General features: G+C 38.0%; 1 protein-coding gene across 1 annotated transcript; it reads left to right on the top strand.

Moving 5' to 3' along the window:
- Nucleotides 1-212: 212 nt before the first annotated feature.
- LOC109104001 (DNA topoisomerase II binding protein 1) lies at nt 213-15,210 on the top strand. The gene is given in 31 exon segments (XM_042714897.1): nt 213-278; nt 2,615-2,840; nt 2,843-2,955; nt 2,957-3,068; nt 3,150-3,448; nt 3,544-3,621; nt 3,624-3,720; nt 3,884-4,095; nt 4,287-4,607; nt 5,340-5,351; nt 5,353-5,523; nt 5,601-5,716; nt 5,859-5,982; nt 6,181-6,192; nt 6,194-6,217; nt 6,219-6,275; nt 6,277-6,303; nt 6,305-6,349; nt 10,420-10,426; nt 10,512-10,560; nt 10,632-10,759; nt 10,889-11,034; nt 11,920-12,034; nt 13,288-13,346; nt 13,348-13,475; nt 13,548-13,663; nt 13,710-13,822; nt 13,992-14,153; nt 14,938-14,970; nt 14,972-15,022; nt 15,024-15,210. Coding segments are annotated over 31 exon segments (3,273 nt in total). The 3' UTR covers nt 15,078-15,210.
- The last annotated feature ends 1,203 nt before the right edge of the window (nt 15,211-16,413 follow it).

Below are 16,413 nucleotides of genomic sequence, written 5' to 3'. Positions count from 1 at the left end.
GACAACCATTCACAAGGAGGGGTAAGCCACCCACATCATTTGCCAAAGAAGCTGGCTGAGTGCTGATATCCAAGCATTTTTAACAGAAATTTGCGTGGAAGGAAAACAAGTGTGGAAAGAAAAAGATTGCCAACCAACCAAGAGAGCCCGCAGCCCTTGTGAGTATTGTCAAGCAAAATCCGATGTCAAGAATTTGAGTGAACTTCTAAGGAATGGACTCTGTTGAGGGCTGGGGTCAAGGCATCAAGAGGCCACCACACACAGATGTGTCAATGAAGGTTGGATACAGTTGTCAATATTCCTTTTTTTAAGCTACTCCTGACCCACAGACCAACGTCATAGGTGTCTTACATGGGCTAAGGCGAAGAAGAACTGGACTGGATTTGGAAACCAAGGTCCTAGGCGTGTGTAGGAAGGGTTGAGAAGCGCAATAGCCCAAGTTGCTTGAAGTACAGTGTTAAGTTCCACAGTCTGTCTTTTTTTTTTTTTTTTCTGATGATTTGGGGTGCACTGTTCTAATCTGCTGGTGTTGGTCCATGTGTGTTTTTGAAAACCAACGTCACTGCACCCGGTTACCAAGAAATTTGGAAGCACTTCAGGCAGTGATAAAAGCAACAGGAGCCCCTACCAAGTAGTGACGTAAATGTACAGTAAATGAAACATACTTTCCAGAAGGCCAATAATTCACTAAAACTGTTTTTTTTTTTTTTGTCTTATTAAGTCTTCTAATTTTTGGGAGATGAATTGGTGGGTTTTTGTTAAATGTGAGCCAAAATCATCACACTTATAAGAAACACAAGACTGAAACTACTTTTCAGTCTTTGTGCAGTGAATTATTTACTAACACGAGTTTCACAATTGGAGTTGAATTACTGAACTAAATGACCTTTTCCACAACTATTCTAATTTATTGAGAGCCACCTGTATCTTGCTATTCTCTACATGTTCTATTTGGATTATTTCTATTTATATACAGTACAGGTCAAAACGTTGGAAACATTAATATTTTTAAATGTTTGTGAAAGAAGTCCTCTTCTGCTCATCAAGCCTCCATTTATTTGATCAAAAATACAGACAAAACAGTAAATATTGTGAAAATTCTTATTTACACCTTAAAAATAATATTGTTCTATTTGCATATACTTTAAAAATTTAACATGTAGTCCTGTGAATGCAAAGCTGAATTTTCAGCATCATTACCCAAGCCTTCAGTGTCACATCCAAACTATCACATGACCATTTTAGAAATCATTCTAATATTCTGATTTATTATGAGTGTTGGAAACAGTTCTGCTGTCTAATATATTTGATGAATAAAAGGTTAAAAAGAACTGCATTTATTCAAAAAAAAAAAATTCTAATAATATATATTCCTTTACTATCACTTTTATCAATTTAACACATCCTTGGTGGATAAAAGTTTTGATTTATTTTAAAAAAAGATAGAAAAAAAATTCTACTGACCCCAAATTACTGACCAGTATGTATATTGTTATTACAAAAATTTTTATTTTTTAAAACATAGCTTCTTTTTTTTTACTTTTTATTCATCAAATTATCCTAAAAAATTATCACATGTTCTGAAAAAATATTAAGCAGGCAGAACTGTTTCCAACTTTGATAATGAATCATCATAGTAGAATGATTTCTAAAGGATCATGTGATAATTGAGCCTAAAAAATTCAGGGTTTGCATCACATGAAATAAATGATAAAGTATAATAAATTTAATAACAATTAATTTAAAATGGTATCATATATATCACAAATATTAAAAAAAATTCTGTATTTTTGATCAATAATGGCAGGCTTGATGAGCAGAAGAAACTTCTTTCAAAAACATTACAAATAGTAATGTTTCCAAACTTTTGACCTGTACTGTATGTATAAATAGATATTTAATTTTTTTAACATCCTGCCCAATTTTGTCCAGTAAAACAATGTTTATATTAAAGGCAATGAAGACAATAGTGAAAGTAGGCTATGCTTTGTGCAAAAAAAGGGGATAAATGACATTACGTTCTAACATTGTAACATTACAATCTAAAAACAAAAATAATGCTTTTTAAGGCAGAAGTTAAGTTTACTAAACTTAAAAATAAAGTAAATAACACGAGCACAGATTAATTGTATTTATTTTTGATTACTCCATTACTGCTACTGTATCTGCTATCATAATATACACTTACTTGTACTTACTTTTGCACTCGGGCCTGTTTGCGCACATGCACGCAACAGCGATTGTTCACTGAAGTCTGTGAAGTTCAGCAGAGAATCACATTCCAAAGGCACCTAACAGCAAAAATGGAAATATTTCCATGACTTTTAACATTTACCAAGGGAGAATATACCTGTGAAATGTAAGTTATGCACTGAGGATAACAGCACATCTCAAACACATTAAACTGTGCATAGCCTCTCTGTCAGCAGCTCATGTGTCTGTCAGAGCATCTGTTAACACTATACGTGTTAACTATATCTTACCAGTTATTTTAAAGCCCTTATATCTCATGTTTAGGACAAATTGGATTATGCACTTTCCCCGCAGCAGCTCACTCTGTGTCCTCTGCTATTATTCAGATGCACTCGTATCAAACTACTGTTTATCGATATAGGTGGTATTTCCTTATACCATATTTCCTATTAAAAATATATTAATATATCATACAAACTCAATATACCACCCAGCCTTAACGCAAGGTTCATGCTATTCAGATGGATCCTTCCTATTCCAGTTGGCTTCTTTGGTCAGAAGAAGGTACAATTTAAACAATTCAAATGTGCTTCTCAGACATGTTTTTCTCCTCAGACCACATGTAGTGACTGTGCAGTGGTTGCTGGACAGTTCTCCCGTGGTTCCTTGCTCCCAGAGGATGACTACTTTCACCCCTCTTTCCTGCCCCCTGCCCCAGCCGCTGTTGATATGCCTGCTCCTCACAAAGCCGCCCCCCCCCCCCCCCCGTGCATCCAGACCATCTGTAGCTCCCCCTCCTGCCCCTAGTCCAAGCCGACAAGCCAGAGCAGAGGAAGACCTGCTATCGCAATACATGGAGAATGACCAGACTGTGGGTGAGTTGATAAATAGTTTAAATTCTCCTCTGTTTACACCTGTCTATCTCCCTCATTCTTCCCTGCCTGTCTTTTCTGTAGTGGAGCTACCTCAGCCCAGTACCAACAATAGGCAGAGCATTTTGCTTCCAGAGCCTCCACCTGCAGGGAAGGACTCCACCTTGTGTTGAACCTCAGAGGGTGGCCTGTTTGCAGGGAAGCGCTTTATCTTGGTTGGCTTTGGAGCCGATACTGAAGCCCAGCTCTCAGAGCTAGTCATGGAAAACTCTGGGAAGATCTTGGTCGGCCGTTCGAGAGCTGTGGGGCATTATGCCATTGTGCCACTGCTGGGCTGTGATGTGGAGGCCACAGTAGATGAGGTTGCAACAGATACCTGGCTGGTAAGAAAGATACATTTGAGTTTATGCACAGACAGGATACTCTTTGTGATGTTTTATTTATTACTACTGGTCTGTGTTTGTGTGTGTGTGTTCAGGTCATGTGTGTGGAGCAGCAGTGCGTTGGTTGCCGCTTAGCCTCTCATCCTCTTTTCACTCCAGTAGCAGTGAGAGAAGTTCCTTCTCTCCTCTCAAAGACTGTGTGCTGTCTGTCAGTCAGTTCACTGGAGCTGAGAGAGATGCTCTCATTCAGCTTGCCAAACACCTGGGAGCGAGGTGAGACCTTTTGCTCACTGTCCTCACCTTCTAGGTAGTTTCAAGTTTTATGTCTTCCTCAGGATTTTTGTCTTGTTTTTCAATACAAATATCTAAACAACCTTTTTCTCAGTGCTAATCTAATGTTTTCATATTTCTCTACCCCTACACATCTGTCTGCAGTGGTTCAGGATTATTTTGTGCGGACTGCTAATCAGAAAAAGGGAATGTTGGCCAGCACTCATTTGGTACTCCAGACTCCTGAGGGCACTAAATACCAGGCGGCACAGAAATGGGGGCTAGCTGCAGTCACAATCCGCTGGGTTTTAGAGTCTGCCAGAACAGGGAAGCGTGCTGATGAGGGACAATACCTGGTTGACCTGCCTCCTCTCCAGGTTAGTCAGTAGAAGTAGAATTATAATGAATTTGCTTATGACTAATTAACAAGCTGTTGTGATGTATTTCTGAATTTAAATCTGAAAATCAATTTTAAATGACATAACACAATTTCAGAAATGCCATGCTCCACTATAAAATGGCTACTTGGACACCAAATATCACTAACTATTTGTGATTTTACATAGAGAGAACTGAGGACAGTTTTGTTGGAGCATCTCAGAAAGATCCACCACCTCTGCGTCTCCATCAGCGTTCACCAGAGCTACCACTACTGGGCCCACAAAATAGTGCTGCCATCACCCCTCTGGACATGGCTCGCTTTCAGAGCCGCACTGTCCGCTCAGTGGTCAGGAGGTTGAGAGAGGGAGAGGAGGAACAGGCGGATGTGGCCACCCCAGGACAGGAGGTGGCTAAAGGAGCCTTGCAGAAAGACTCTTCCCTCCATCTAGACACTCCCTCTCGATTCCTGAGCAGAGACAGACTTCTTCGCCCCTCATTTAACACAAAGGTGAGCTGGAAATTGAATGGGATCTGATTTAAAGTTCAGAAAACATCTTTTGCTTTGTTTACTGGTTAAAAACTAACAATTTGAAAATACGAGAATTTTCATGAATTCCAAAGTTTTTACGTCAGAACGGATTTACACACACATTTTTGTTCTTCTCGTGTTTCATGAATGACAGAAAAGAAGTCCGTTCAGTGTTCAGCGATTTGCTGGAGGCGCTGTTTGCGCATTTTCACATGCAGACGGGGTTAGCCAATCATAAGAGAGCTCATTTACATATAGAATTACGGTAACATTTTACAATAAGTTTCCATAAGTTAATGTTAGCTAATGTGTTAGCTAACATAAACAAACAATGACAATACATTTTATTACAGTATTAATTAAACTTTGTTAATGTCAGTTAATAAAAATACAGACGTTCATTGTTAGTTCATTAATTCACAGTGCATTAACTAATGTTAATAAACACAACTTTTGATTTTAATAATGCATTAGTAAATGTTAACATTAACTAAGATCAATAAATGCTGTAGAAGTATTCATGTTCATGTTAACTAAAGTAGTTAACTAATGAGCCTTATTGTAAAGTGTTACCAGAATTACATATAGACAGATACAATGGCAAAACCAGCCTTGAATTCTGTGGGTCAGAGAGAAGTGCACAATGATTAAGATAAAACAAAATAACTAAGTTTTGTAATATGGTAAATTTGGGTGGTATGTCTGTTGTAGGATGTGTTTGACCAATTTACAGACTCCTGGTAATAAGCCTCAAGGTCAGGGGTCAGAGACTCCTCTTTCAGAGGTCATTGAGAAGAACCTTAAAGCTGCAGTTGCCAACAGCAACCGAAGCCATGTTACAAGCCTTGCATCCATGACTGCCAGTCCACAACTGGGAGAAAATCCTGAACCTGAGGTACACACACACACTCATATACACATACAACCTCTATGGTGAATACAGATAAATACAGGTGTGTCTGTACCATGCAGGTGGAGCAGAAGGCTGCAGCTCCTCTCAGTGGGGTGGTGGTGTGTGTAAGCAAGAAATTAAGCAAGAAACAGAGTGAACTCAATGCAGTGGCCGCCTCTCTTGGCGCAGACTTCAGGTATATGCCAAATCTCTGACTCTTACTCTCTATGAGTCAGTCTTAAACTAATAATGTCATCTGAGATGTTGGTAGGAGATGCTGTATATTTGTTTTGTTTTTAACCAAAGGGGTGGAGTCTTATAGATTTTCTCTCGTATAGGTGGTCGTGTGACGACTCTGTCACTCATTACATCTACCAGGGTAAAGTGGGAGACAACAGTAAAGAATATAAAGCTGTCAAAGAGAGAGGACTGCATATAGTGTCACAACACTGGCTACAGGCTGTACGTACACACAAATACATATCTCACAAAACAAGGTCTCTTTGTCTTATTTTTTTTTAAATATTCAGGATTCTTTGATAAAAAGAATAGCATTTATAGCATTTATTTGAAAAACAAACTTTTGTAACATTAATACATGTTCGTCACTATCACTTTGCAATATATCGATTTTAAAAAAAATTGTCTTTCATTTTCAAGTGTGCAGATGATCCAAAAGCATGTGTCTGAGTCACTCTTACCCTTTTACATTCAATCCCAAAATGAGCCTCACCATGAGTCAGGTGGCAGATACCCACTCAGAGGTCACCTCCTCCTTCCACTCCCCCGCACCAGACTCAGGGCTTGTGCAGAGAATGAGGAGACAAGGGTGAGGAATTTATGCCTTGCACTGCACTACCCATACTCTTCAATCCTAGCATGTTGCCCTTCAAAGCTGTGTGTATTAGGGGTGTAACGATCCATCGATATGAATCGATACATCAATCAAATGTCTAACGATACGATGCCACGCATAGAATATCAAAACATGCAGTATAAATAGGCACCCTGGTAATTTTGGAATATTCCAATTTTCATGCGCAGTGTCCGTCTATGCAGTGCCAGCAGGCGCGTGTATTCTCCTTCAAACTCACCTGTCAGGACTCGATAATAAGACTGCCTGAAGGCACAAGGCGAGTATAAAAGTCTCGGGACAGTTGACAGAACTGTCACGTGATGTGTGAGAAGTTTTCTGCAGGCATCCAAAGTGCGTGCACAGAGAGTGCTTGAATGAACAAATACAGATGAGATTACATCAAAAAGCACATCTTGGCGAATATCCTAGTAAATCACCAGTTAGTTAGGCCTATGGGGGATGCAAGTGTAAAACCGTTGAGAAGAGAGAACACCGCTGTGGTATCTGTATTTGGATCTTGTGCTTAGTCCGGTCTTAGAGTGCAAGCAAACTAACGAGATAACCCTCTGCGCACAAGAATACAACATTTTCCTCACTGCTGCCTTGACTGAGCAACTTTGTTGTAGTACGTTCTTAATGGATTAAGGGTCTCAGTGTTATTTTATAACAGTAAGAACTATGCTGGACTTTATTTTTTTACATCTACACGTTCAATAACCATTTTTGTATCTTAATATTTCTTTTATACTTAGCCTAAAAGCCCAAAAGCACTGTTTAGTTAATATTGTGCTTGTTCTATTCCTATTGTTGAGGAAGTATGTTATTTTCCTGACTGAGTGGCTTGTTAGAGCTTTGTTTACACCTTGATGCAGATTTCACCGAATTCACAGAGCCGCATAGTAGACAAGATACCCGAACCAAAAAATAGTCTTAAACACAATAAGTTTTAACAGTCTGTTAGTTTTTGTGAATTTTGCGCATTTTTTTTAGATATAATACTATTCCTACATTAAATGTATTTGTTTGTACAACGTGGAGTACTTCGTTTTTGCTTGTTTTTCCTAAGTGTGAAGACACCATGTTGACACGATTGTTACAACATTGCACATTTAAGCACATCATAACCTTGAAAAGACATTTCTTGGACAAAATGTCTTACTTAGATAACTGATCTTTTTCGTGACGTTAATTGATTTGTTTTCCCACATTAAACCCCTCAAGAGTAAAGCGATAGGGATACCACCTGAAACCCCAAAAACACGGTGTAGGATGTCGGTTGGCCAGTACGATAGAGGTTATGAGGTCGCGAGTGCGGAATGGGTACCCGGATAAAAAATTCTTAACTCTAGACTCATAGACTTCGATTTCAACGATTGGTAAAAATATTTCCTCACATTATTTTTTTTACTTTTAACAATAACAAGTAGTTCTACATAGCATCTATTTACATTGACAAATGAAAACCTCGTTTTGTTTCCTAGGCTATAGACTTGCACGTATATTGGGTGACAACATTCAACATTAACACAAAAAAACCTAAACTTCTCTGACTTTGTCATGTTTTAAATAACCGACTTTTCTGAACCATTTTTTTTTTCCCAATACAGTAGCTACACAAACCCCTAATCTCTTACTAGTTTACAACCTAGGCTGCGTCTAACAATTCATTCAATTTACAATTAGGATTCAGACCCTGGACTTTTCTCAACAATTTTTTTTTGACCATGAATTTATACATTATGCATGCATAAAAATTTTTTATGCGCAGAGTTTATGCACTTTTCTTTTTAAATTAGACTGTATAACATTCCTAAATTTAAATTTAGCAAAACAAAATCAAAATAACGACTCTTTTACATGTTTCTAAAAAAATCTCTTACTATTAACAAACTAAGCTGCGTCTGATGCCATTTTCCATTTAACGGCAGAGGCCCGCTGATTTAGATGCATTATCCAAACAAATGCTGCATACATGCAGCATAGGTAGTTTTTCATATAAACACTACTTTATAAGTATGCATTTTCTAGGCAAGAAACAAAGTCTGAAACTTTAGTTTTTAGTAACTATACTAAATAAAACAATTCAATTCACAATAAGCTCAGAGAACTCCAGCTGGGGAGATGCAGACACATTCAAATAACTGCCTACGCAAGTGTGGCGCTCATGCACCTAATTTAAATGCATTGTTCGCGGTTCACATGAGACAAGTCACTTTTTTTAATCTGTAGCCAATTCCCCTCAGAGATTGGTTCAAATACAAATCCGACTCCATTGGAATCGCGATTTGTTTGGCATCTCAACCAGTCACTATATTTGAGAATCGAGTTTTCGAACGTGACTTCACGTTTATCATTACAGTGCCTTCATGGATTATATATTAGGTTTGAATGTATATATTGCTATAACATTTATTTATTTTTATTTATTAAGCTTAGCCCTGTTGACCTGCAACACAGACAGTCCTCACCTCATCAGGGTTGGCTCAGCTGTGGTGCAGCCCCCCCCCCCCTGAGAAAGAATCAGTACCGTCAGCACTGGAGAAGTGATCATACTTTAAAACACTGTGTATTCTCGAAGTTCATGTATTAAATTCCTGTGGATTTGTCCGCGGACTTGGTCATCTAACGTTCACAAGTCATAAACTTCCTTCCTTATCTTCTCCCTCAGCATCGCACGTGAACACTCGTTTGAGATGAGAGAGAGTCTTCTCAAAGGCAACCTTCAGGACCATCATGTCCCTGCTACTATAAACGTGCCAGCGTTCGATCGCGGGCTGCCTGCGCGGTTTGGCAAGAACCTCGGCGCACGGGGATCGACGTCAGCACCCCACACCGCCGGACCAGCCTGGGGCGAATCAGGGAGACGGCAGCCGTTACTTTAGAGGCCCTACGGTACAAAAAACAAGTCTAGCCCCCGCTAGTAGAAGTGGGGCGATAGATGACCAAAATATCTTATATCATGATATGATTTATTTTTATTTTAACGGTAGCAGTGTATATTACAGTGTAAGTTGTTTTTTGCTTTAGAATAAGGTCTTATGATATCAAATTTTTTGATACCATAATAAATCACATAATACTTTACCCACTAGTGTCAATATCACAAAAAATCGAATACTATCCTAAACTGAAAAAAAAAAAAAAAAAAAAAAAAAGTAGAATAAATAAGAAATGCTACACGCATTGTTTAAAATAATTAAATGTTTAAAAACACTGCAAAATTCTTCACTGTGTAAATTAAATTATAGATTTCTTCTTATCCAAGTTACAAAAGTGATTTAGTCAAGAGCAGTGAGAGATTTTCTCTTTTGACTTTGTTTTGATCATGAACATGAAAACAGACAGCAGGAATATTAGACTGCTGTCCACGTTACGGAGCTGCCCTCATCCAACTAATACTGTTACAACGTTTTCTTTTCTCCTACTGTTTTGCTTTCACTTAAGACCTAAATTACTGCTTTTTATAAGGATACTTGCAAAGACGACGGGCATTTTGACACGTATAGTAATAGGGAGTGCACAAGATTATCGGAACGGTATCGGCCCAATACAAGCGTAAAAATTTAAAAATCGGCAAATAACTCACATGCTCAATGGTGTGCTAGCGATAAGATCAACGTCAGCATTTGTGCTCAATTCTTTCGAAGGCAATAACATTTTGCCTACAATGGTGATTAGATTCACTCTCTTTCTCTGCTGACTTGCATTTCAACTTGCTTAAATTTGTTTGTTTTTTAAATAGCAATGCTTTAAAAATTGTGCAAACGTATACGTTTTTTCATCGACCAATGTAGCACAGCCAAAGTGTAACACACCGATAGAGAGACGATAGTCAAAAATCTCTAGCAGTTGAGACACATTCTACTGGTTAATCAATGTCTTTCCAGTATTTATCGCCCACCTCCTACTCTCTTGATCCCATCACTGTCCTCAAAGCTTGCAGCATCTGTACAGCAACAATTTTTAATTGTTTCACTAGGAATGTAAGGCACAGGATATGTTTCTGTTTTCTGTTTCTGATACGTCTTATTGGTGTGCATTAGATGCGGGGTAATTATTTAAGCTGTTGCATCACTTTTTCTTTAAGAAAGTTGCACTTTTAAGATTTCAATGTTAAAATATTGTGTTTTGGCAGGATGTCACGTTCAAATGCGCTTTGGACCTGAATACAGAGCCGTCCCAGAGTGAGCAGATCGTGTGGGATGACCCCACAGCACACGGGATGAGAGAGCTAAAACTGGCTGATAACCTGCAGTGGCCCTGGAGAGCCCTCTCTCAGCACTCTGAAACCCTCGCCCATCGTCCCCACCCACCCCCGCCCCTCTCGGACCCACACAGCCAGTGGCAGGGTCTCCATGACTGACTCTGAACTTGTGGAAATGGGTATGAGAAAAAAGCTTTACATTTTTTAAAAATGGTCATACTTTTACAGATACACTTCTATTCAGAAGTTTAGATTTAAAAAAAATTGCATTACAAATGTTCTGATTGAACTTTTCTGACACTTTCCAGCTGCTTTTGAAGTCATCGATGCACAACTGAAGCCAAAGGTGACCCCGCCTCCAGTTGACACGCTTCAGAGCCCTGAAACACCTGAAGCACCTACTCTTGCTTTTCCTTTCCCCACCTCTAAACCTGCAGTCCCTTCCCTTCCACAGGTACATACACACACGCTGATTTTGAGTGGGCTCAGTATTGATATATATATATGCAGGTGTATATGCTTGTGGAGTTTTATTATATGTATAACAGTTAGTTCCGATTCTCAAATCTGATTGGACAAGAGGCTTTCCAAGAGTGCTTATATTTCACCAATATCAGCACTGGGACTTGACTCTGCATGTTGTAGACAGGCTGTCAGTCAGTGCAAGTTACATTGTTATGCCAGTAGGTGGCAGCAAGTGGCTACCTTAATGAGTTGGTCATTAAAACATTCTTAACTAATATGTTTAAAAATGCTAATTCATTCATGAATGAAAACAAGCTGTTAAAAATTAATTGAAACTTTTTGAGTGCCACTTTACAAAGCTCAGTCAACAAGCACATGTCACTTGGGGTAACGCTCAAGCTGATATTTCGCTTCATAGAGATCAGTGGCATTGATTCAGTGCTTTGACCAGAACGACACTGGTCTCTTTCATCTTTGGACAACCGTTTTTTTTTTGTTTTTTTTCGCAAATATATGATTTGACCTGAAGAAGGACAGACACAGGTAACTGTACACGGTCAGTCAATCTCAATCTCTCTCTCTCTCTGCTTTTTAGTGCAAATCTGTGAAACCTCTGTACAAATCACAATGGTGCACAGAGTCTTAATGAAGTAAAAAGCAAGAGCAAAAAATAACACTCTTGTTATGATTAACTTATTTAACATCAATGCACATGCATTAAGTGGAAAACAAAAAGGGCATAAAAAACATGAACATGTGGTTGTTTGCCATACTCAGTTGGCTTTATCAGAATTGCGGTATTACAATATTGCACTGCACACACCTATCCATGCGCAGCATTTATAATAAATTTTCTTCAAATCTGATCTACTAGATCTCTCCGAAGCAGGTTGAAGATAAGGAGGAGGTGAAGGATCCTCCACGTTTCCTGCTGTCTTCATTAAACCCACAGGAACGCATAGACTACAGTCATCTTATAGAGGAGCTAGGTTTGTACACAGAGCAACATTGTGCCTCCCATTTCTTGTACTTTTTTCTTGTACTTTTAGGGATGTTTAAAACTTTGTATTTTCAAAATCAACTAATCAGTTAATTGGTTTTAGGGCCCCTCTATAAAATTAGACCTGTTGTCAGATTCCAATCAGACACATGTAAGCTTTCACAAAATGCTTGTTTAATAATAACTCTGCTAAAAGTATAAAATGGTAAAAGTATTAAAAAAAATTGGTTTGTGCCAAAAATAATAATAAAATGAATACATTGCTAATAATTCAACTAGGGCTGTTTTATATAATAATTCAACAGGGCACAAATCATCTCAGACTCAATCTCTGCATATTGCTGTGAGTTTGGGTTTATTATAATGTTCATCTAGGAATGTAATGTGTGCAATTTCATCAGATTTGTAAAGCAAATCATTTATAAACCTACACAAACACAGGAGAATACATCATCTTTCTGAACATGCTTTCTGTTCATCACGATTTAAAAATAAAACCTCAAACCCTCACTCTTTTACACGTTTTGATGTCCACATATTCAAGAAATTACAGTGGCTTTAGCATTTCTGTGTTAAAGAAATGGCCAAATATTACAGATTAAGTGGACATTTGAATTAAATGTTGTTTAGTTGATATTAATCAAGGATTAGTTTGCACAGTAAAGTGTAAAAACACTCTTCAGGCCGTTGACGCCTCTGCAGTCATTTGTTATAATGCATAATGTACATTTAGCGGTATTGTTTATAATACATTATAGTATATTTTAACAGTTTTGTTCAATAAAACCATATGATTACTTGCTTTTGATACTTTATTTGAACCAATTGTTATTGCCTCGTTGCTATGATGCGTGTTTTAAGTCATTTTAAAGGCTATTGTTTGCTTAGGTCCATTTTTATTATCTCAAAATATAACCAACCAAAATAATCGTTAGTGACAGCCCTAAATTCAACATTGTTATTAATGAGAAGTAAATCTTTCTTGAGCATGAAATCCGACAAATAACAATCATTTCTGAAACATCATGTAAGACTGAAGAGTGGAGTAATGCTGCAAAAATTTCAGTTTTTGCCTTCAGAGGAATAAATTACATTAAGATATGTTAAAATAGAAAAGCGTTTTTTTAAATGGTAATATTTTATAATATTACTGTTTTACTGTATTTACTATATTCAGTTGTTGTATTCCATACCTTATTGAATTTCTTCTATTGGATGTGTCATGTTTGTGTACATGTGCAGGTGGTGTAGTGCTGGAGAAGCAGAGTTTCGACCCCAGCTGCACTCATGTTGTTGTTGGTTAATCCTCTGAGGAATGAGAAGTACCTGGCCGCTATGGCAGCGGGGAAGTGGATTCTTCACCGCTCGTATCTGGAGGCCTGCCGTGCAGAAGGACACTTCCTAGAGGTATATGTCTGAATTTGGGATTGGTGTCTTTCAGTGATGAAAGATGATGATGTTCATGTCCTGTATGTCTATTAGGAGGGAGCAGTATGAGTGAGGGGCAGCAGCTCTATCCTGGACGCTCTGCCATCCATCAACTATCAGCAGAAGAGACTGGCACTGGCAGCCATGCGATGGAGGAAAACACTACAAGGCTGCTCAAACAAGGAGGTACGCATAAATATGGTGTGCTTGGATGAGCATGCAAGTACATGGCGCAGCACCTGACGCTGTTGATGTGCAGGGAGCGTTTGGTGGCTGGACTGTGATGCTGAATATTGACCAGGCCAGAGAGGCTGGATTCAGACGGCTGCTGGAGTCCGGGGGAGCCAAGGTCTGTTTTCTTTTTGTCTTCTGTCCCTCTTTTGAATCCACACTGAATCCATTAAAAAAAAAAAAAAAAAAAATGTTTTTCTGTGACCTTACAAGCTGTGGTTTCTTCTTCCCCCTCCTTCCTTTCTGTGTGTGTTTCTCTTGTATGAACCCTCTCTCCCCCTGTATAGGTGTTGCCAGACCCTTCTCCCTTGCTGTTTAAAGAGACCACTCACCTGTTTGTGGATTTTAGTCGGTTAAAACCGAGTGACGTCAGAGTGGATGTCAGTGAAGCTGCAGCTCAGGGAGTCAAATGTCTTAAACCAGAGTACATTGCTGATTACCTCATGCAGGTGAGAGATGATGTTTCAGATATAAATCGCACTCATGTTTAGGGCAGTACGTTTTGGGGATTTTTTTCTCTTTTTTTTTTTTTTTTCTCCCAAAGCTCCTGGTTTGCTGTGCTTGTTTGTAAAGCTGCAGGATTCGGCCAAAATGGTGTAATTATATATCAGTATGATTATAAAACAATCATAAAAATCTAATTTATTTACAGAAAAATATTAAAATGTCAAACATATTAAGAAATATAAACACAAGCAGCAGTTATCAGGGTCCAATATAGACAGTATGTTTACACATTGGTCATGTCTCTTTTCAAATATAATGTGTCTCTCTATGGAAGTTTTAGTCTGTATTACAACAGACAAAAAATACTGTCTATAATACATTCAATACATTCACTCATGTCTAGCCACTGGATTTCTGAAATATGTTTTCAAATTAAAATTAGAAAGATTGCTGTTGTAACTTTTATGAAAGTTTATGAAGAAGGTTTGCACGTGTTGCATTACTAAGTGTACATTATAAGCAACCCATCTCAGAGCAATCAGCTCTGTAAAAGAACAGTGCCACACTTCACTCTGAAGCATGCAGTGTTTTTATTTGCTAAGTCTTAAGTGGTTTCAGTTTTATGCTGATTAATCGTGAAGCCCTACACCTGGCATTAAAGTACCAGAAGCAGTAATGTGGAAAGTCTGTCACAGTAATGGCTTGTTTTGTTCAGATCTGAAAATAGTTGTCGATGGCAACAAGTATGAGATTTAATAGATATATAAATTGCTTAATTTTTTTCAGGAACCTACTCCTTCAATGGACGCTTACTATCTTTCCTGGTGCAGCTGTGGATGATCTAGAAAAGGTTGAAGATACATCTTCACGCCAAACTGAAAGCCTCTGGGAACATGTCCACACTGAAGAAGAGTCGTGTGAGATGAAATGTACAATATCAAATGCTAATGCAATATGTATTTATGTGATTTTATTCAATTGTTACATTGTAGATAAAAAAAAAGTCTTGTCAATAAAAAAAATTAAATAATCAATTCATAATGTGAAACCTATTGAATAGTCATGCATAAAAAATTTGAAACACTTTTTTCATATAATTAAATTAGTGAAGGTGCGATCTTCAACAGAATTACACAAGCTTGCATTTTTGTTATGCTAGACATTTCTAGACTTTGCTCTACTACCACTATCTGCCCTACAGAGAGGGAGTGTTTTTCACATAATGGACATGTGTTACTTATAACATTACACACACACACAAAAAGTTTATTTTCAAACAGCTCTCAAATGGATGGATGAGTACTAGGTTCTTTACAATTATTTGGCATAGCCAAAAATGTTAAAACAGGATGTACAGGAAGACAAATTAGACATTGAGAAAATTATCTTGAATCATTATGATACCTCATAAAATAGTTTGCTTCATGTAATAGTTTTCTTGATGGAATCAATTTAAAAAGTGGTTTGTAATTTTAGTTTGGTGAATCCTGATTATCTGATGTAATGAGTAATTACATTTTCTCACAGTCCCTGTTTGACCCCTGGTGTAATTCCTCTTACCGAAAGACATCAAAATCTTCAGTGTCCACAGCAACTGTTCCGTAACTAATGGCAACAAGTGCACAGATTGTTTTTTTTTTTTTTTTTTTTGGATGCTGCTGCTGTCTGGCTTATGTCATAGATCCAATTCAGATTGTTATTGCTTGGTCAAATACGCATCACTTGATCTCTTTCAGTGCTCTCTCTATATTAGCAACATGGTCACTATAACGTTTTAATGTAATTATAGACTATTTTTAACCAGCCATTTTTTGCAGTCCCATTTCTTCTTACACAATTAAGCTCATTTTAAAGGATATTATTTGTAATGCTTAAACTAACTGCCCTTTAAATTAACTAGTACCCCCCCCCCCCCCCCCCTCTTTTTTTTTCCATCTTAATAACAGATTACTGTTTATTTTTATTTTATTTTTTACATGGAAGTGTGCATGGCATCCCTTGATTCCTGTCACACACATTCACATCATGCCATAACTGGATTTGCTTGAGAAGTCTGGTGGCCTATATGAGCATGTAAATGATTTGCCCTGGTCACGGCTAAGCCTGCCACCAACCGACTACTGAGACCTGGGGGTTTAAACCACAGTCTCAAAGCCTTCGGGTTACGAAAGTTGGATCCCCCATTTGTCACAGAGTGAAGGTGATAGAGAAGGGAAAAGGGCTGTTCTGAATGCCTGTTTCACTTACTGAAACACATATCTG

Source organism: Cyprinus carpio, chromosome A24 (genome assembly GCF_018340385.1).
Source record: "Cyprinus carpio isolate SPL01 chromosome A24, ASM1834038v1, whole genome shotgun sequence".
In the NCBI taxonomy this organism is placed as follows: Eukaryota; Metazoa; Chordata; class Actinopteri; order Cypriniformes; family Cyprinidae; genus Cyprinus; species Cyprinus carpio.
The sequence above is the reverse complement of the archived record's forward strand: the minus strand, read 5'-3'. Positions and strand labels throughout refer to the sequence as shown.